General features: G+C 39.7%; 1 protein-coding gene and 1 long non-coding RNA gene across 14 annotated transcripts in view; one reads left to right on the plus strand and one right to left on the minus strand.

Moving 5' to 3' along the window:
• The first annotated feature begins 340 nt into the window (after positions 1-340).
• Positions 341-17,014, plus strand: part of LOC110535267 (butyrophilin subfamily 1 member A1) — a 142,036-nt gene continuing 125,362 nt past the window's right edge. For all 13 annotated transcript variants that reach the window (XM_090183237.1, XM_036987011.2, XM_090183239.1 and 10 more), the window contains exons 1-6: positions 341-647; positions 5,438-5,785; positions 13,174-13,458; positions 13,642-13,752; positions 14,199-14,231; positions 14,782-15,030. In XM_090183237.1, coding sequence (XP_090039363.1) covers positions 575-647; positions 5,438-5,785; positions 13,174-13,458; positions 13,642-13,752; positions 14,199-14,231; positions 14,782-15,030 — 1,099 coding nt within the window. In that variant the 5' untranslated portion in view covers positions 341-574. The remainder of the gene's footprint in view (positions 648-5,437; positions 5,786-13,173; positions 13,459-13,641; positions 13,753-14,198; positions 14,232-14,781; positions 15,031-17,014) is intronic.
• Positions 15,525-16,632, minus strand: LOC149980694 (uncharacterized). Its single transcript, XR_016482996.1, has 3 exons — positions 16,156-16,632; positions 15,729-15,784; positions 15,525-15,630 (listed from the first exon to the last, which is right to left on the minus strand). It is a non-coding gene; the product is annotated as an uncharacterized LOC149980694 (long non-coding RNA).

A 17,014-nucleotide genomic window follows, 5' to 3' on the forward strand; every position in this document is an offset into this window, starting at 1 on the left:
ATCTAGCCATCTTTCTAGTATCTAGCTAGTCAACAACTGACAGTGAACTTCACATTAATGTTATATGATCAATGTTCTTGGGTCAATTTCACATCACAAGTTGTAAATTTGAAATATTTACTACAGCCTACGTGTTGTCACGTTAATTTCAAGATTCACTTAAGTTCACGTGTGTGTTTTAGGACATTTGACACAAAGTTAATTTCCATATCAGAACACTAGTTGGAACTACATATCGCGAGATGACATGAAGTTAATGACCATATCAGAACACTAGAGGGAGATAGATATCGCGAGATGACATGAAGTTAATGACCATGTCAGAACACTAGTTGGAACTAGATATCGCGAGATTTTATTCAACTAGAAGTACTGTAGGTGAAAGTGAAAGTAAAGTGTGAAACTCCACCGCCCTTTTTTTCTCCGTTATTTCTGGAACAGACGCAGTGTTACATTCTGTTCGTTGACAAATTAGCCTTTCAACTGTTTTGGTTTATGTTTCTAAACTCCTAATAGTTTTATTGACCAGTTACAAACAGCTTTACCTTGGCGTCAGACTTGTTTTGTTCGTGAAATGAAGACCTTTCCGACCTCTGCGGTCTGGTGTTTTGGGATTCTGTTCATCAGTGTATCATTGTTAACGACAGGTAGGACACAACATAATTCCTTCATTATTTAGCCTGTAGGCTATTTTATTATCTGAACATAATATTAACAAGAAAGAAACGGGGAGAATTCAAGTGCAGGATCATAACCGAGTGCAGGAAATGTACGATGTCTTGTCGTCGCTGTGTAGTTGTCTGATCAGACAGGACAGTTTGGGTGTGGTGCTGTAGGGTGTCCATGACAGAGACACACTATTTTCACGATACTTACATACGGCAGTGACTGTTTCGTAGCAGGATAGGAGATTGAGTTAAGTTTGGGAAAAGGGGTCATGGAAAATTCTCTCCTAACTTGTTAAGAAAATCTTAACTGTATCAAGTCGCGTGAAGAGTGTCCGTGGTAGATGCGTTCATAAAGGAAGTGTAGCCATGTTTTTGACTAGAAAGAGAATACGTTTTACGATCTTTTTAGTCATAAAAATGGCTAAAGCCAAGAAAGATTCGACACACCAGGTCGAAATAATTAAGGTTTTGGAGCAAGGGTTATGTTACGGTTAAGTATACTTTAGTGAGTGTTAAAATTAGGGTAATGACTATAGAGATAGAGGATTCATCTTTATATCAGTACCATTATAGATTAGGGTAATGACTATAGAGAGGTCTTTATATCAGTACCATTATAGATTAGGGTAATGACTATAGAGATAGGTCTTAATATCAGTACCATTATAGATTAGGGTAATGACTATAGAGAGGTCTTTATATCAGTACCATTATAGATTAGGGTAATGACTATAGAGAGGTCTTTATATCAGTACCATTATAGATTAAGGTAATGACTATAGAGATAGAGGTCTTTATATCTGTACCATTATAGATTAGGGTAATGACTATATAGAGGTCTTTATATCAGTACCATTATAGATTAGGGTAATGACTATAGAGATAGAGGTCTTTATATCTGTACCATTATAGATTAGGGTAATGACTATATAGAGGTCTTTATATCAGTACCATTATAGATTAGGGTAATGACTATAGAGATATGTCTTTATATCAGTACCATTATAGATTAGGGTAATGACTATAGAGATAGAGGTCTTTATTTCTGTACCATTATAGATTAGGGTAATGACTATATAGAGGTCTTTATATCAGTACCATTATAGATTAGGGTAATGACTATAGAGATAGGTCTTAATATCAGTACCATTATAGATTAGGGTAATGACTATAGAGAGGTCTTTATATCAGTACCATTATAGATTAGGGTAATGACTATATAGAGGTCTTTATATCAGTACCATTATAGATTAGGGTAATGACTATAGAGATAGAGGTCTTTATATCTGTACCATTATAGATTAGGGTAATGACTATAGAGATAGGTCTTTATATCAGTACCATTATAGATTAGGGTAATGACTATAGAGATAGGTCTTTATATCAGTACCATTATAGATTAGGGTAATGACTACAGAGGTAGAGGATTCATCTTTATATCAGTACCATTATAGATTAGGGTAATGACTACAGAGATAGGTCTTTATATCAGTACCATTATAGATTAGGGTAATGACTATAGAGGTAGAGGATTCATCTTTATATCAGTACCATTATAGATTAGGGTAATGACTACAGAGATAGGTCTTTATATCAGTACCATTATAGATTAGGGTAATGACTATAGAGGTAGAGGATTCATCTTTATATCAGTACCATTATAGATTAGGGTAATGACTATAGAGATAGGTCTTTATATCAGTACCATTATAGATTAGGGTAATGACTATAGAGATAGGTCTTAATATCAGTACCATTATAGATTAGGGTAATGACAATAGAGATAGGTCTTTATATCAGTACCATTATAGATTAGGGTAATGACTATAGAGATAGGTCTTTATATCAGTACCATTATAGATTAGGGTAATGACTATAGAGATAGGTCTTTATATCAGTACCATTATAGATTAGGGTAATGACTATAGAGGTAGAGGATTCATCTTTATATCAGTACCATTATAGATTAGGGTAATGACAATAGAGATAGGTCTTTATATCAGTACCATTATAGATTAGGGTAATGACTATAGAGATAGGTCTTTATATCAGTACCATTATAGATTAGGGTAATGACTATAGAGAGGTCTTTATATCAGTACCATTATAGATTAGGGTAATGACTATAGAGGTAGAGGATTCATCTTTATATCAGTACCATTATAGATTAGGGTAATGACTATAGAGAGGTCTTTATATCAGTACCATTATAGATTAGGGTAATGACTATAGAGATAGGTCTTAATATCAGTACCATTATAGATTAGGGTAATGACTATAGAGAGGTCTTTATATCAGTACCATTATAGATTAGGGTAATGACTATAGAGAGGTCTTTATATCAGTACCATTATAGATTAAGGTAATGACTATAGAGATAGAGGTCTTTATATCTGTACCATTATAGATTAGGGTAATGACTATATAGAGGTCTTTATATCAGTACCATTATAGATTAGGGTAATGACTATAGAGATAGAGGTCTTTATATCTGTACCATTATAGATTAGGGTAATGACTATATAGAGGTCTTTATATCAGTACCATTATAGATTAGGGTAATGACTATAGAGATATGTCTTTATATCAGTACCATTATAGATTAGGGTAATGACTATAGAGATAGAGGTCTTTATTTCTGTACCATTATAGATTAGGGTAATGACTATATAGAGGTCTTTATATCAGTACCATTATAGATTAGGGTAATGACTATAGAGATAGGTCTTAATATCAGTACCATTATAGATTAGGGTAATGACTATAGAGAGGTCTTTATATCAGTACCATTATAGATTAGGGTAATGACTATATAGAGGTCTTTATATCAGTACCATTATAGATTAGGGTAATGACTATAGAGATAGAGGTCTTTATATCTGTACCATTATAGATTAGGGTAATGACTATAGAGATAGGTCTTTATATCAGTACCATTATAGATTAGGGTAATGACTATAGAGATAGGTCTTTATATCAGTACCATTATAGATTAGGGTAATGACTACAGAGGTAGAGGATTCATCTTTATATCAGTACCATTATAGATTAGGGTAATGACTACAGAGATAGGTCTTTATATCAGTACCATTATAGATTAGGGTAATGACTATAGAGGTAGAGGATTCATCTTTATATCAGTACCATTATAGATTAGGGTAATGACTACAGAGATAGGTCTTTATATCAGTACCATTATAGATTAGGGTAATGACTATAGAGGTAGAGGATTCATCTTTATATCAGTACCATTATAGATTAGGGTAATGACTATAGAGATAGGTCTTTATATCAGTACCATTATAGATTAGGGTAATGACTATAGAGATAGGTCTTTATATCAGTACCATTATAGATTAGGGTAATGACTATAGAGATAGGTCTTTATATCAGTACCATTATAGATTAGGGTAATGACTATAGAGATAGGTCTTTATATCAGTACCATTATAGATTAGGGTAATGACTATAGAGGTAGAGGATTCATCTTTATATCAGTACCATTATAGATTAGGGTAATGACAATAGAGATAGGTCTTTATATCAGTACCATTATAGATTAGGGTAATGACTATAGAGATAGGTCTTTATATCAGTACCATTATAGATTAGGGTAATGACTATAGAGAGGTCTTTATATCAGTACCATTATAGATTAGGGTAATGACTATAGAGGTAGAGGATTCATCTTTATATCAGTACCATTATAGATTAGGGTAATGACTATAGAGAGGTCTTTATATCAGTACCATTATAGATTAGGGTAATGACTATATAGAGGTCTTTATATCAGTACCATTATAGATTAGGGTAATGACTATAGAGATAGGTCTTTATATCAGTACCATTATAGATTAGGGTAATGACTATAGAGATAGGTCTTTATATCAGTACCATTATAGATTAGGGTAATGACTATAGAGATAGGTCTTTATATCAGTACCATTATAGATTAGGGTAATGACTATATAGATAGGTCTTCATATCAGTACCATTATAGATTAGGGTAATGACTATAGAGATAGGTCTTTATATCAGTACCATTATAGATTAGGGTAATGACTATAGAGATAGGTCTTTATATCAGTACCATTATAGATTAGGGTAATGACTATAGAGAGGTCTTTATATCAGTACCATTATAGATTAGGGTAATGACTATAGAGAGGTCTTTATATCAGTACCATTATAGATTAGGGTAATGACTATAGAGATAGGTCTTTATATCAGTACCATTATAGATTAGGGTAATGACTATAGAGATAGGTCTTAATATCAGTACCATTATAGATTAGGGTAATGACTATAGAGAGGTCTTTATATCAGTACCATTATAGATTAGGGTAATGACTATAGAGAGGTCTTTATATCAGTACCATTATAGATTAGGGTAATGACTATAGAGAGGTCTTTATATCAGTACCATTATAGATTAGGGTAATGACTATAGAGAGGTCTTTATATCAGTACCATTATAGATTAGGGTAATGACTATAGAGATAGGTCTTTATATCAGTACCATTATAGATTAGGGTAATGACTATAGAGAGGTCTTTATATCAGTACCATTATTTATCTTTATTACTGTGCCATAGATCATGTATTTCAAACTGTCTACATAAATCTCCCACATGAGACGCCATCTTAACCACCTTCATTTGACTTCAATGTACTATTGAGTCTTCACATAGGAATGAATGTCCAGAATCCATGGAAGAACAGGAAGTTACCAGGTGTCTTTAACTGTGTGTCGTTTTGTTTTTCTCCAGGGTTGTCTGAGGTTCAGGTTGTTGGACCGGCTGACCCAGTCGTTGCCTTAGCTGGTGATGACATCATTCTACCATGTTCCTTGAAACCCAATGTCAGTGCTGAGGACATGACAGTGGAGTGGACAGGATTGTACCTGACAACAAGAAACGTCCATCTTTACCGTGACGGTCGAGACTCCAATGAGGAGCAGTTTCCATCCTACAGGGGAAGGACATCAATGTTTCATGAAGAACTGAAGAACGGCAACGTCTCCTTAAAGCTGAACAGAGTTACTCTCTCTGATGCTGGAAGCTACAGGTGCTTCATTCCAACACTGATGAAGGACACCACCGTTCAACTCTTTGTTGGTGAGTCATGAATACTGGAGATGTGATCAGAGGTTGTAAATCTGTCAGTTTTTTTTTTTTGCACAAAAATGATCTTAGTGTTGACTGCTAATTATGGAAAATAAGAAACAGGATTTTTAATATATATACACTGCTCAAAAAAATTAAGGGAACACTAAAATAACACATCCTAGATCTGTTGAATGTGCTGACAACAAAATCACACAAAAATTATCAATGGAAATCAAATTTATCGACCCATGGAGGTCTGGATTTGGAGTCACACTCAAAATTAAAATGCTGAACCACACTACAGGCTGATCCAACTTTGATGTTATGTCCTTAAAACAAGTCAAAATGAGGCTCAGTAGTGTGTGTGTGGCCTCCACGTGCCTGTATGACCTCCCTACAATGCCTGGGCATGCTCCTGATGAGGTGGCAGATGGTCTCCTGATGGATCTCCTCCCAGACCTGGACTAAAGCATCCGCCAACTCCTGGACAGTCTGTGGTGCAATGGTGGATGGAGCGAGACATGATGTCCCAGATGTGCTCAATTGGATTCAGGTCTGGGGAACGGGCGGGCCAGTCCATAGCATCAATGCCTTCCTCTTGCAGGAACTGCTGACACACTCCAGCCACATGAGGTCTAGCATTGTCTTGCATTAGGAGGAACCCAGGCCCAACCGCACCAGCATATGGTCTCACAAGGGGTCTGAGGATCTCATCTCGGTACCTAATGGCAGTCAGGCTACCTCTGGCGAGCACATGGAGGGCTGTGCGGCCCCATAAAGAAATGCCACCCCACACCATGACTGACCCACCGCCAAACCGGTCATGCTGGAGGATGTTACAGGCAGCAGAACGTTCTCCACGGCGTCTCCAGACTCTGTCACGTCTGTCATGTGCTCAGTGTGAACCTGCTTTGATCTGTGAAGAGCACAGGGCGCCAGTGGCGAATTTGCCAATCTTGGTGTTCTCTGGCAAATGCCAAACGTCCTGCACGGTGTTGGGCTGTAAGCACAACCCCCACTTGTGGACGTCAGGCCCTCATATCACCCTCATGGAGTCTGTTTCTGACCGTTTGAGCAGACACATGCACATTTGTGGCCTGCTGGAGGTCATTTTGCAGGGCTCTGGCAGTGCTCCTCCTGCTCCACCTTGCACAAAGGATGAGGTAGCTGTCCTGCTGCTGGGTTGTTGCCCTCCTACAGCCTCCTCCACTTCTCCTGATGTACTGGCCTGTCTCCTGGTAGTGCCTCCATGCTCTGGACACTACGCTGACAGACACAGCAAACCTTCTTGCCACAGCTCGCATTGATGTGCCATCCTGGATGAGCTGCACTACCTGAGCCACTTGTGTGGGTTGTAGATTCCGTCTCATGCTACCATTAGAGTGAAAGCACCGCCAGCATTCAAAAGTGACCAAAACATCAACCAGGAAGCATAGGAACTGAGAAGTGGTCTGTGGTCACCACCTGCAGAACCACTCCTTTATTGGGGGTCTTGTTAATTGCCTATAATTCCCACCTGTTGTCTATTCCAGCATGTGACATTTATTGTCAATCAGTGTTGCTTCCTAAGTGGACAGTTTGATTTCACAGAAGTGTGATTGACTTGGAGTTACATTGTGTTGTTTAAATGTTCCCTTTATTTTTTTGAGCAGTGTTTTTTGTGATGGCTACATATAATCGAGGTGAGGATGATGGAATTGATCTACTTCTGTTGTGTAAATGGCACTCCGTGCTCTTTTCGAAGGATTGATCCCAGATCAGGATTGTTCAGGGCTATGGGATCCGGGGGGTCGAGGGTGGTCTGCCAGGCATTGGGATGAGGAGGGCTTTTAGCGGGTGGAATAGTAGGGACCAATTGGAGGTTTACTTAGTAGAAAGGCAAAGATCATGGTACAGCCATATAGACACTCAATCATCATGTTACTTTTTAATGGTACGTTTACAAACATATATTTTGATAAATAGAATTGAAAGTTGTGTCTCATTATGGTAAGTGGTGAAATAAGTATAGCCAGGTATGATTGTAATGGCCTAGCAGATAATTAGAAAAGACGATCAGTATTTACCTGGCTAAAAGAGAAGGAATATAATATCTATTGTTTACAGGAAACTCATTCAACAATTTTAGATGAAGTTGTGGAAAAAGGACTGGGGGGGGGATATATTTCTCCCATGGGCAAAGACGTTCAAAAGGGTTGATGGTGGGGTGGGTAGCCTAGTGGTTAGAGCATTGGACTAGTAACCATAAGGTCCCCCATGATGGGGCGACAGGGTAGCCTAGTGGTTAGAGCATTGGACTAGTAACCATAAGGTCCCCCATGATGGGGCGACAGGGTAGCCTAGTGGTTAGAGCATTGGACTAGTAACCATAAGGTCCCCCATGATGGGGCGACAGGGTAGCCTAGTGGTTAGAGTGGAGGGGCGGCAGGGTAGCCTAGTGGTTAGAGTGTAGAGGCGGCAGGGTAGCCTAGTGGTTAGAGTGGAGGGGCGGCAGGGTAGCCTAGTAGTTAGTGTTGTTTTTAATTTACAGTAATTTTGATCCAAATGTGCAAATCATCCAAACAGATCATCAAGGTAGATGGATGATTTTAAATATGTTATTGGACCATAGATATGGCTTATTAACCTATACGGTCCGAATAATGATGAGCTTCTTTGAAAATATATATCAGAATTTATCATCTCTACAAGCAATCTCTACAAGCAACACTAGACTCTATTATTATGGTGGGAGATTTTAATAAGGTCTTAAATAGCTCTATGGACCGGAAAGGAAATCACACTACAAACTATCACCCTCAGACACTTAAGGAAATCATGAATGTCATGGATATATTAGAATTAGTGGATATATGGAGACTTAAATACCCTACTGGATATACATGGCAGAGGCTTAATCATCTTGACTACTTTCTCTGGCACCAAAAGTTTAGAAAGTGTTTTAACCACTCCTATGTAAATGGTAGATTATCAGACACGCAACAAGGTCTGATTTCATTATTACTGAAACAAGATACAAGTGGTAAATATAAAGATCCAGTCCATTTAAAAAATTGGAGGCCTCTTACACTTCAGTGTTGTGATGCAAAATGCTTGGCACATAAAATTTAAAAAGTATTGTCAGATATTTTTCATCCTAATCATGCAGGTTTTTCACGATACATTGGAGATAATGTAAGACAAGTACTGGAAACAATAGAACACTATGAAATATCGGGGACACCAGGCCTGGTTTCATAGCTGATTTTGAAAAAGCTTTTGATAAAGTACAACTGGAGTTTATATTTAAATGCTTGGAATATTTCCATTTTGGGGAATCTCTTATAAAATGGGTTAAAGTTATGTATAGTAACACTAGGTGTAAAATAGTAAATAATGGCTACATCTTAGAAAGTTTAAAACTATCTAGAGGAGTAAAACAAGGTTGTCCACTATCGACATATCATCATTTCTTCCTCTGTTATAGGTCATGTATTCAGCTGGTCTTCCTCCCTCATCATTCCTTCCTCTGTTATAGGTCATGTATTCAGCTGGTCTTCCTCCCTCATCATTCCTTCCTCTGTTATAGGTCATGTATTCAGCTGGTCTTCCTCCCTCATCATTCCTTCCTCTGTTATAGATCATGTATTCAGCTGGTCTTCCTCCCTCATCATGTATTCAGCTTGTCTTCCTCCCTCATCATTCCTTCCTCTGTTATAGGTCATGTATTTAGCTGGTCTTCCTCCCTCATCATTCCTTCCTCTGTTATAGGTCATGTATTCAGCTGGTCTTCCTCCCTCATCATTCCTTCCTCTGTTATAGATCATGTATTCAGCTAGTCTTCCTCCCTCATCATGTATTCAGCTGGTCTTCCTCCCTCATCATTCCTTCCTCTGTTATAGATCATGTATTCAGCTGGTCTTCCTCCCTCATCCTGTATTCAGCTGGTCTTCCTCCCTCATCATTCCTTCCTCTGTTATAGGTCATGTATTCAGCTGGTCTTCCTCCCTCATCATTCCTTCCTCTGTTATAGATCATGTATTCAGCTGGTCTTCCTCCCTCATCATGTATTCAGCTTGTCTTCCTCCCTCATCATTCCTTCCTCTGTTATAGGTCATGTATTTAGCTGGTCTTCCTCCCTCATCATTCCTTCCTCTGTTATAGGTCATGTATTCAGCTGGTCTTCCTCCCTCATCATTCCTTCCTCTGTTATAGATCATATATTCAGCTGGTCTTCCTCCCTCATCATGTATTCAGCTTGTCTTCCTCCCTCATCATTCCTTCCTCTGTTATAGGTCATGTATTTAGCTGGTCTTCCTCCCTCATCATTCCTTCCTCTGTTATAGGTCATGTATTCAGCTGGTCTTCCTCCCTCATCATTCCTTCCTCTGTTATAGATCATGTATTCAGCTAGTCTTCCTCCCTCATCATGTATTCAGCTGGTCTTCCTCCCTCATCATTCCTTCCTCTGTTATAGATCATGTATTCAGCTGGTCTTCCTCCCTCATCCTGTATTCAGCTGGTCTTCCTCCCTCATCATTCCTTCCTCTGTTATAGGTCATGTATTCAGCTGGTCTTCCTCCCTCATCATTCCTTCCTCTGTTATAGATCATGTATTCAGCTGGTCTTCCTCCCTCATCATGTATTCAGCTTGTCTTCCTCCCTCATCATTCCTTCCTCTGTTATAGGTCATGTATTTAGCTGGTCTTCCTCCCTCATCATTCCTTCCTCTGTTATAGGTCATGTATTCAGCTGGTCTTCCTCCCTCATCATTCCTTCCTCTGTTATAGATCATGTATTCAGCTAGTCTTCCTCCCTCATCATGTATTCAGCTGGTCTTCCTCCCTCATCATTCCTTCCTCTGTTATAGATCATGTATTCAGCTGGTCTTCCTCCCTCATCCTGTATTCAGCTGGTCTTCCTCCCTCATCATTCCTTCCTCTGTTGTAGATCATGTATTCAGCTGGTCTTCCTCCCTCATCATTCCTTCCTCTGTTATAGATCATGTATTCAGCTGGTCTTCCTCCCTCATCATGTATTCAGCTAGTCTTCCTCCCTCATCATGTATTCAGCTGGTCTTCCTCCCTCATCATGTATTCAGCTGGTCTTCCTCCCTCGTCATGTATTCAGCTGGTCTTCCTCCCTCATCATGTTTTCAGCTGGTCTTCCTCCCTCATCCTGTATTCAGCTGGTCTTCCTCCCTCATCATTCCTTCCTCTGTTATAGGTCATGTATTCAGCTGGTCTTCCTCCCTCATCATTCCTTCCTCTGTTATAGATCATGTATTCAGCTGGTCTTCCTCCCTCATCATGTATTCAGCTTGTCTTCCTCCCTCATCATTCCTTCCTCTGTTATAGGTCATGTATTCAGCTGGTCTTCCTCCCTCATCATTCCTTCCTCTGTTATAGGTCATGTATTCAGCTGGTCTTCCTCTCTCATCATTCCTTCCTCTGTTATAGATCATGTATTCAGCTGGTCTTCCTCCCTCATCATGTATTCAGCTGGTCTTCCTCCCTCATCATTCCTTCCTCTGTTATAGGTCATGTATTCAGCTGGTCTTCCTCCCTCATCATTCCTTCCTCTGTTATAGATCATGTATTCAGCTGGTCTTCCTCCCTCATCATGTATTCAGCTGGTCTTCCTCCCTCATCATTCCTTCCTCTGTTATAGATCATGTATTCAGCTGGTCTTCCTCCCTCATCATTCCTTCCTCTGTTAGAGATCATGTATTCAGCTGGTCTTCCTCCTTCATCATTCCTTCCTCTGTTATATATCATGTATTCAGCTGGTCTTCCTCCCTCATCATGTATTCAGCTGGTCTTCCTCCCTCATCATGTATTCAGCTGGTCTTCCTCCCTCATCATGTATTCAGCTGGTCTTCCTCCCTCATCATGCATTCAGCTGGTCTTCCTCCCTCATCATGCATTCAGCTGGTCTTCCTCCCTCATCATGTATTCAGCTGGTCTTCCTCCCTCATCATGTATTCAGCTGGTCTTCCTCCCTCATCATTCCTTCCTCTGTTATAGATCATGTATTCAGCTGGTCTTCCTCCCTCATCATGTATTCAGCTAGTCTTCCTCCCTCATCATGTATTCAGCTGGTCTTCCTCCCTCATCAGTCCTTCCTCTGTTATAGATCATGTATTCAGCTGGTCTTCCTCCCTCATCATGTATTCAGCTAGTCTTCCTCCCTCATCATGTATTCAGCTAGTCTTCCTCGCTCATCATGTATTCAGCTGGTCTTCCTCCCTCATCATGTATTCAGCTGGTCTTCCTCCCTCATCATGTATTCAGCTGGTCTTCCTCCCTCGTCATGTATTCAGCTGGTCTTCCTCCCTCATCATGTTTTCAGCTGGTCTTCCTCCCTCATCATGTATTCAGCTGGTCTTCCTCCCTCATCATTACTTCCTCTGTTATAGATCATGTATTCAGCTGGTCTTCCTCCCTCATCATTCCTTCCTCTGTTATAGATCATGTATTCAGCTGGTCTTCCTCCCTCATCATGTATTCAGCTGGTCTTCCTCCCTCATCATGTATTCAGCTGTTCAGCACACAGCCTTTACAACACACTCCTCACACATCCAAACCTCCCACACTGTCACACTGTCTGTGTCCCAATATTCCTACTGTTGACTCACTGTCTGTGTCCCAATATTCCTACTACCTGCTGTTGACTCACTGCTGTGTCCCAATATTCCTACTACCTGCTGTTGACTCACTGCTGTGTCCCAATATTCCTGCTACCTACTGTTGACTCACTGCTGTGTCCCAATATTCCTACTGTTGACTCACTGCTGTGTCCCAATATTCCTACTACCTACTGTTGACTCACTTCTGTGTCCCAATATTCCTACTGTTGACTCACTACTGTGTCCCAATATTCCTACTGTTGTCCAAGTCTTTTGACACATGGAATAATTGATGCAGAGTCAAACAGGTCTTTAAAGTAAAGTTGTTGCTGGTTTAATAATTATCTCTTTAATGTATTTACTTTTTTATTTCATGTAGGTTGATGGCTTGACTTCTGACCATCTTTCTGTTAATTCTGGAGTGCTGCAGGGTTCTGTTAATACTGGAGTGCTGTAGGGTTCTGTTAATACTGGAGTGCTGCAGGGTTCTGTTAATATTGGAGTGCTGCAGGGTTCTGTTAATACTGGAGTGCTGCAGGGTTCTGTTAATACTGGAGTGCTGCAGGGTTCTGTTAATACTGGAGTGCTGCAGGGTTCTGTTAATACTGGGGTGCTGCAGGGTTCTGTTAATACTGGAGTGCTGCAGGGTTCTGTTCATCTTTCTGTTAATACTCTTTTAGTATCTTGTATCTGTAGGTGCTGTATCTCAGCCAGTGATCTCTGTTTTATCTTGTATCTGTAGGTGCTGTATCTCAGCCAGTGATCTCTGTTTTATCTTGTATCTGTGTAGGTGCTGTATCTCAGCCAGTGATCTCTATTGATGGAACTAAAGGCTGGGGGGTGGTCCTGAAGTGTGAGTCTGGAGGCTGGTTTCCTGAACCTGAGATGGAGTGGCTGGACAGTTCTGGAACCATCCTCCCTGCTGATGGACCTCCAGAGAGACACAGAGACTCAGAGGGCCACTACACTGTGAGACAACATGTCACCGTGGACAAGACTGACACCAACAGGTTCACCTGTAGAGTTCACCAGACGGAGATCAATCACCTGAAGGAGACAGAGATTCATGTCCCAGGTGAGGTCTTCATTGGTTAACCCAAATACCTGAGACCTCTAGTTAGTTAGACTAGTCAGTGGAGGACGGTTTCCTAAAGGATGACCTTATTGGTCTGTTCAGTAGTATGTATAAATGATGCTTTACTTCCTGTACAGTATATATGTAGTGTTGTAATGGTTTGACATGGCTTCTCTGTTTCAGATGACGTGTTTCCTAAATCACAAGTAGGGTTGATTGTTGGTCTAATAGCAGCAGCTGTTATAGTTCTTCTTGCAGCTCCAGCTGGTGTCTACATGTGGAGAAAACATACAGGTGAGTTTAACCTTGATCTCTGATTGGTCCTTGATCTCTGACTGGTCCTTGATGTCTGACTGGTCCTTGATCTCTGACTGGTCCTTGATCTCTGACTGGTCCTTGATCTCTGACTGGTCCTTTGATGTCTGACTGGTCCTTGATGTCTGACTGGTCCTTTGATGTCTGACTGGTCCTTGATCTCTGACTGGTCCTTTGATGTCTGACTGGACCTTGTTGTCTCATCATTAAGAGTCCCTCAGTCAGAGATTTTAAACATACTGAAGGTGAGTTTAACCAGGCTTTAATTTGCCGATTCTGAACAGCCAAATAGCACGGACACTGCTATGGAAGTCTTGAAGATTTTGGTTATTAGAGGAATTAATTAGGAATCGGCTCGAGGAGCATCCAGGCTTTTAATGCTTATTATTGTAATGATTTATACATTTGTTTTCTTTTGTCTACAGAGAAGAAGATTAGAAAACTACTGGAGGAACAAGGTAAGTCACCTGTTGTCTTGTTAGAGTTTCACATGTCGAGATTATGATTATTACTATAATACTGATGGGTCAACTGTTAATCACAGACTGAATATTCATGTGTTTCCTGTCTACAGTGAAGGACTTCAAATTGATAAGGGACATGAAGTAGTCTCTTTTCTAACCTGACTAGTAATGTCCTCTACATCTAACCTGACTAGTAATGTCCTCTACATCTAACCTGACTAGTAATGTCCTCTACATCTAACCTGACTAGTAATGTCCTCTACATCTAACCTGACTAGTAATGTCCTCTACATCTAACCTGACTAGTAATGTCCTCTACATCTAACCTGACTAGTAATGTCCTCTTGTTCTACAGTATATAACTCTACATCTAACCTGACTAGTAATGTCCTCTACATCTAACCTGACTAGTAATGTCCTCTACATCTAACCTGACTAGTAATGTCCTCTTGTTCTACAGTATATAACTCTACATCTAACCTGACTAGTAATGTCCTCTTGTTCTACAGTATATAACTCTACATCTGTTTTCTTTCCTGTCTAGGTGATGCCCAGTTTGTGGACATTCACAGTGTTCACCTCAGTCAGAGGGTTACCATGGTGATTCCCATGGCATTTTACTTGATCCGTTCTGAGAGGTACTCTGAGATCCATGCTGCCAGGACCAGACAGGACCAGATGAGACGGTTGTACCAGGCTCTCAATTCAAGAGAGGACTCAGGAGGGAACCAGGTGAAATCAGACTTTTACAGGATTCTACTGGATCTGGAACCTGACGTTGTCTATCACCTGGGTAAGAACCTCTCTACCTCTGGTTACATATCACTGGAATATAAACCTTATCTAGTCTATCACCTGGGTAAGAACCTCTCTACCTCTGGTTACATATCACTGGAATATCAACCTTATCTAGTCTATCACCTGGGTAAGAACCTCTCTGGACCCTGAGTATCTTTATTTTGGTGTTTTTCAAAGTCAGTAGAAAGGTCTCTTTTGTGTCCTAAGATTTCATAACTGTGACCTTAATTGCCTACCTTCTGTAAGCTGTTAGTGTCCGAACATGCACCGTTCCACAGGTGAATGTTCATTAATTGTTTATGGTTCATTGAACAAGCGTGGGAAACAGTGTTTAAACCAGTGGTTCTTAACCTTGTTGGAGGTACTGAACCCCACCAGTTTCATATGCGCATTCACCGAACCCTTCTTAATTGGAAAAATAAAATATGATTTTTTCAAATTCAAAACATAGGTATATATTTTACTGAAAAAAATGAAATCACTGTCTAACCTGACTAGTAATGTCCTCTTGTTCTACAGTATATAACTCTACATCTAACCTGACTAGTAATGTCCTCTACATCTAACCTGACTAGTAATGTCCTCTACATCTAACCTGACTAGTAATTTCCTCTTGTTCTACAGTATATAACTCTACATCTAACCTGACTAGTAATGTCCTCTAGTTCTACAGTATATAACTCTACATCTAACCTGACTAGTAATGTCCTCTACACCTAACCTGACTAGTAATGTCCTCTACATCTAACCTGACTAGTAATGTCCTCTTGTCCTACAGTATATAACTCTACATCTAACCTGACTAGTAATGTCCTCTACATCTAACCTGACTAGTAATGTCCTCTTGTTCTACAGTATATAACTCTACATCTAACCTGACTAGTAATGTCCTCTACATCTAACCTGACTAGTAATGTCCTCTACATCTAACCTGACTAGTAATGTCCTCTACTTCTAACCTGACTAGTAATGTCCTCTACATCTAACCTGACTAGTAATGTCCTCTACATCTAACCTGACTAGTAATGTCCACTACATCTAACCTGACTAGTAATGTCCTCTACATCTAACCTGACTAGTAATGTCCTCTTGTTCTACAGTATATAACTCTACATCTAACCTGACTAGTAATGTCCTCTATATCTAACCTGACTAGTAATGCCCTCTACATCTAACCTGACTAGTAATGTCCTCTACATCTAACCTGACTAGTAATGTCCTCTACTTCTAACCTGACTAGTAATGTCCTCTACATCTAACCTGACTAGTAATGTCCTCTTGTTCTACAGTATATAACTCTACATCTAACCTGACTAGTAATGTCCTCTATATCTAACCTGACTAGTAATGCCCTCTACATCTAACCTGACTAGTAATGTCCTCTACATCTAACCTGACTAGTAATGTCCTCTACTTCTAACCTGACTAGTAATGTCCTCTACATCTAACCTGACTAGTAATGTCCTCTTGTTCTACAGTATATAACTCTACATCTAACCTGACTAGTAATGTCCTCTACATCTAACCTGACTAGTAATGTCCTCTATATCTAACCTGACTAGTAATGTCCTCTACATCTAACCTGACTAGTAATGTCCTCTATATCTAACCTGACTAGTAATGTCCTCTACATCTAACCTGACTAGTAATGTCCTCTACATCTAACCTGACTAGTAATGTCCTCTACATCTAACCTGACTAGTAATGTCCTCTACATCTAACCTGACTAGTGATGTCCTCTACAGCTAACCTGACTAGTAATGTCCTCTACATCTAACCTGACTAGTAATGTCCTCTACATCTAACCTGACTAGTAATGTCCTCTTGTTCTACAGTATATAACTCTACATCTAACCTGACTAGTAATGTCCTCTACTTCTACAGTATATAACTCTACATCTAACCTGACTAGTAATGTCCTCTACATCTAACCTGACTAGTAATGTCCTCTATATCTAACCTGACTAGTAATGTCCTCT

This window comes from Oncorhynchus mykiss, chromosome 9, assembly GCF_057628025.1.
Source record: "Oncorhynchus mykiss isolate SJ-2025 chromosome 9, ASM5762802v1, whole genome shotgun sequence".
NCBI classification, from domain to species: Eukaryota; Metazoa; Chordata; class Actinopteri; order Salmoniformes; family Salmonidae; genus Oncorhynchus; species Oncorhynchus mykiss.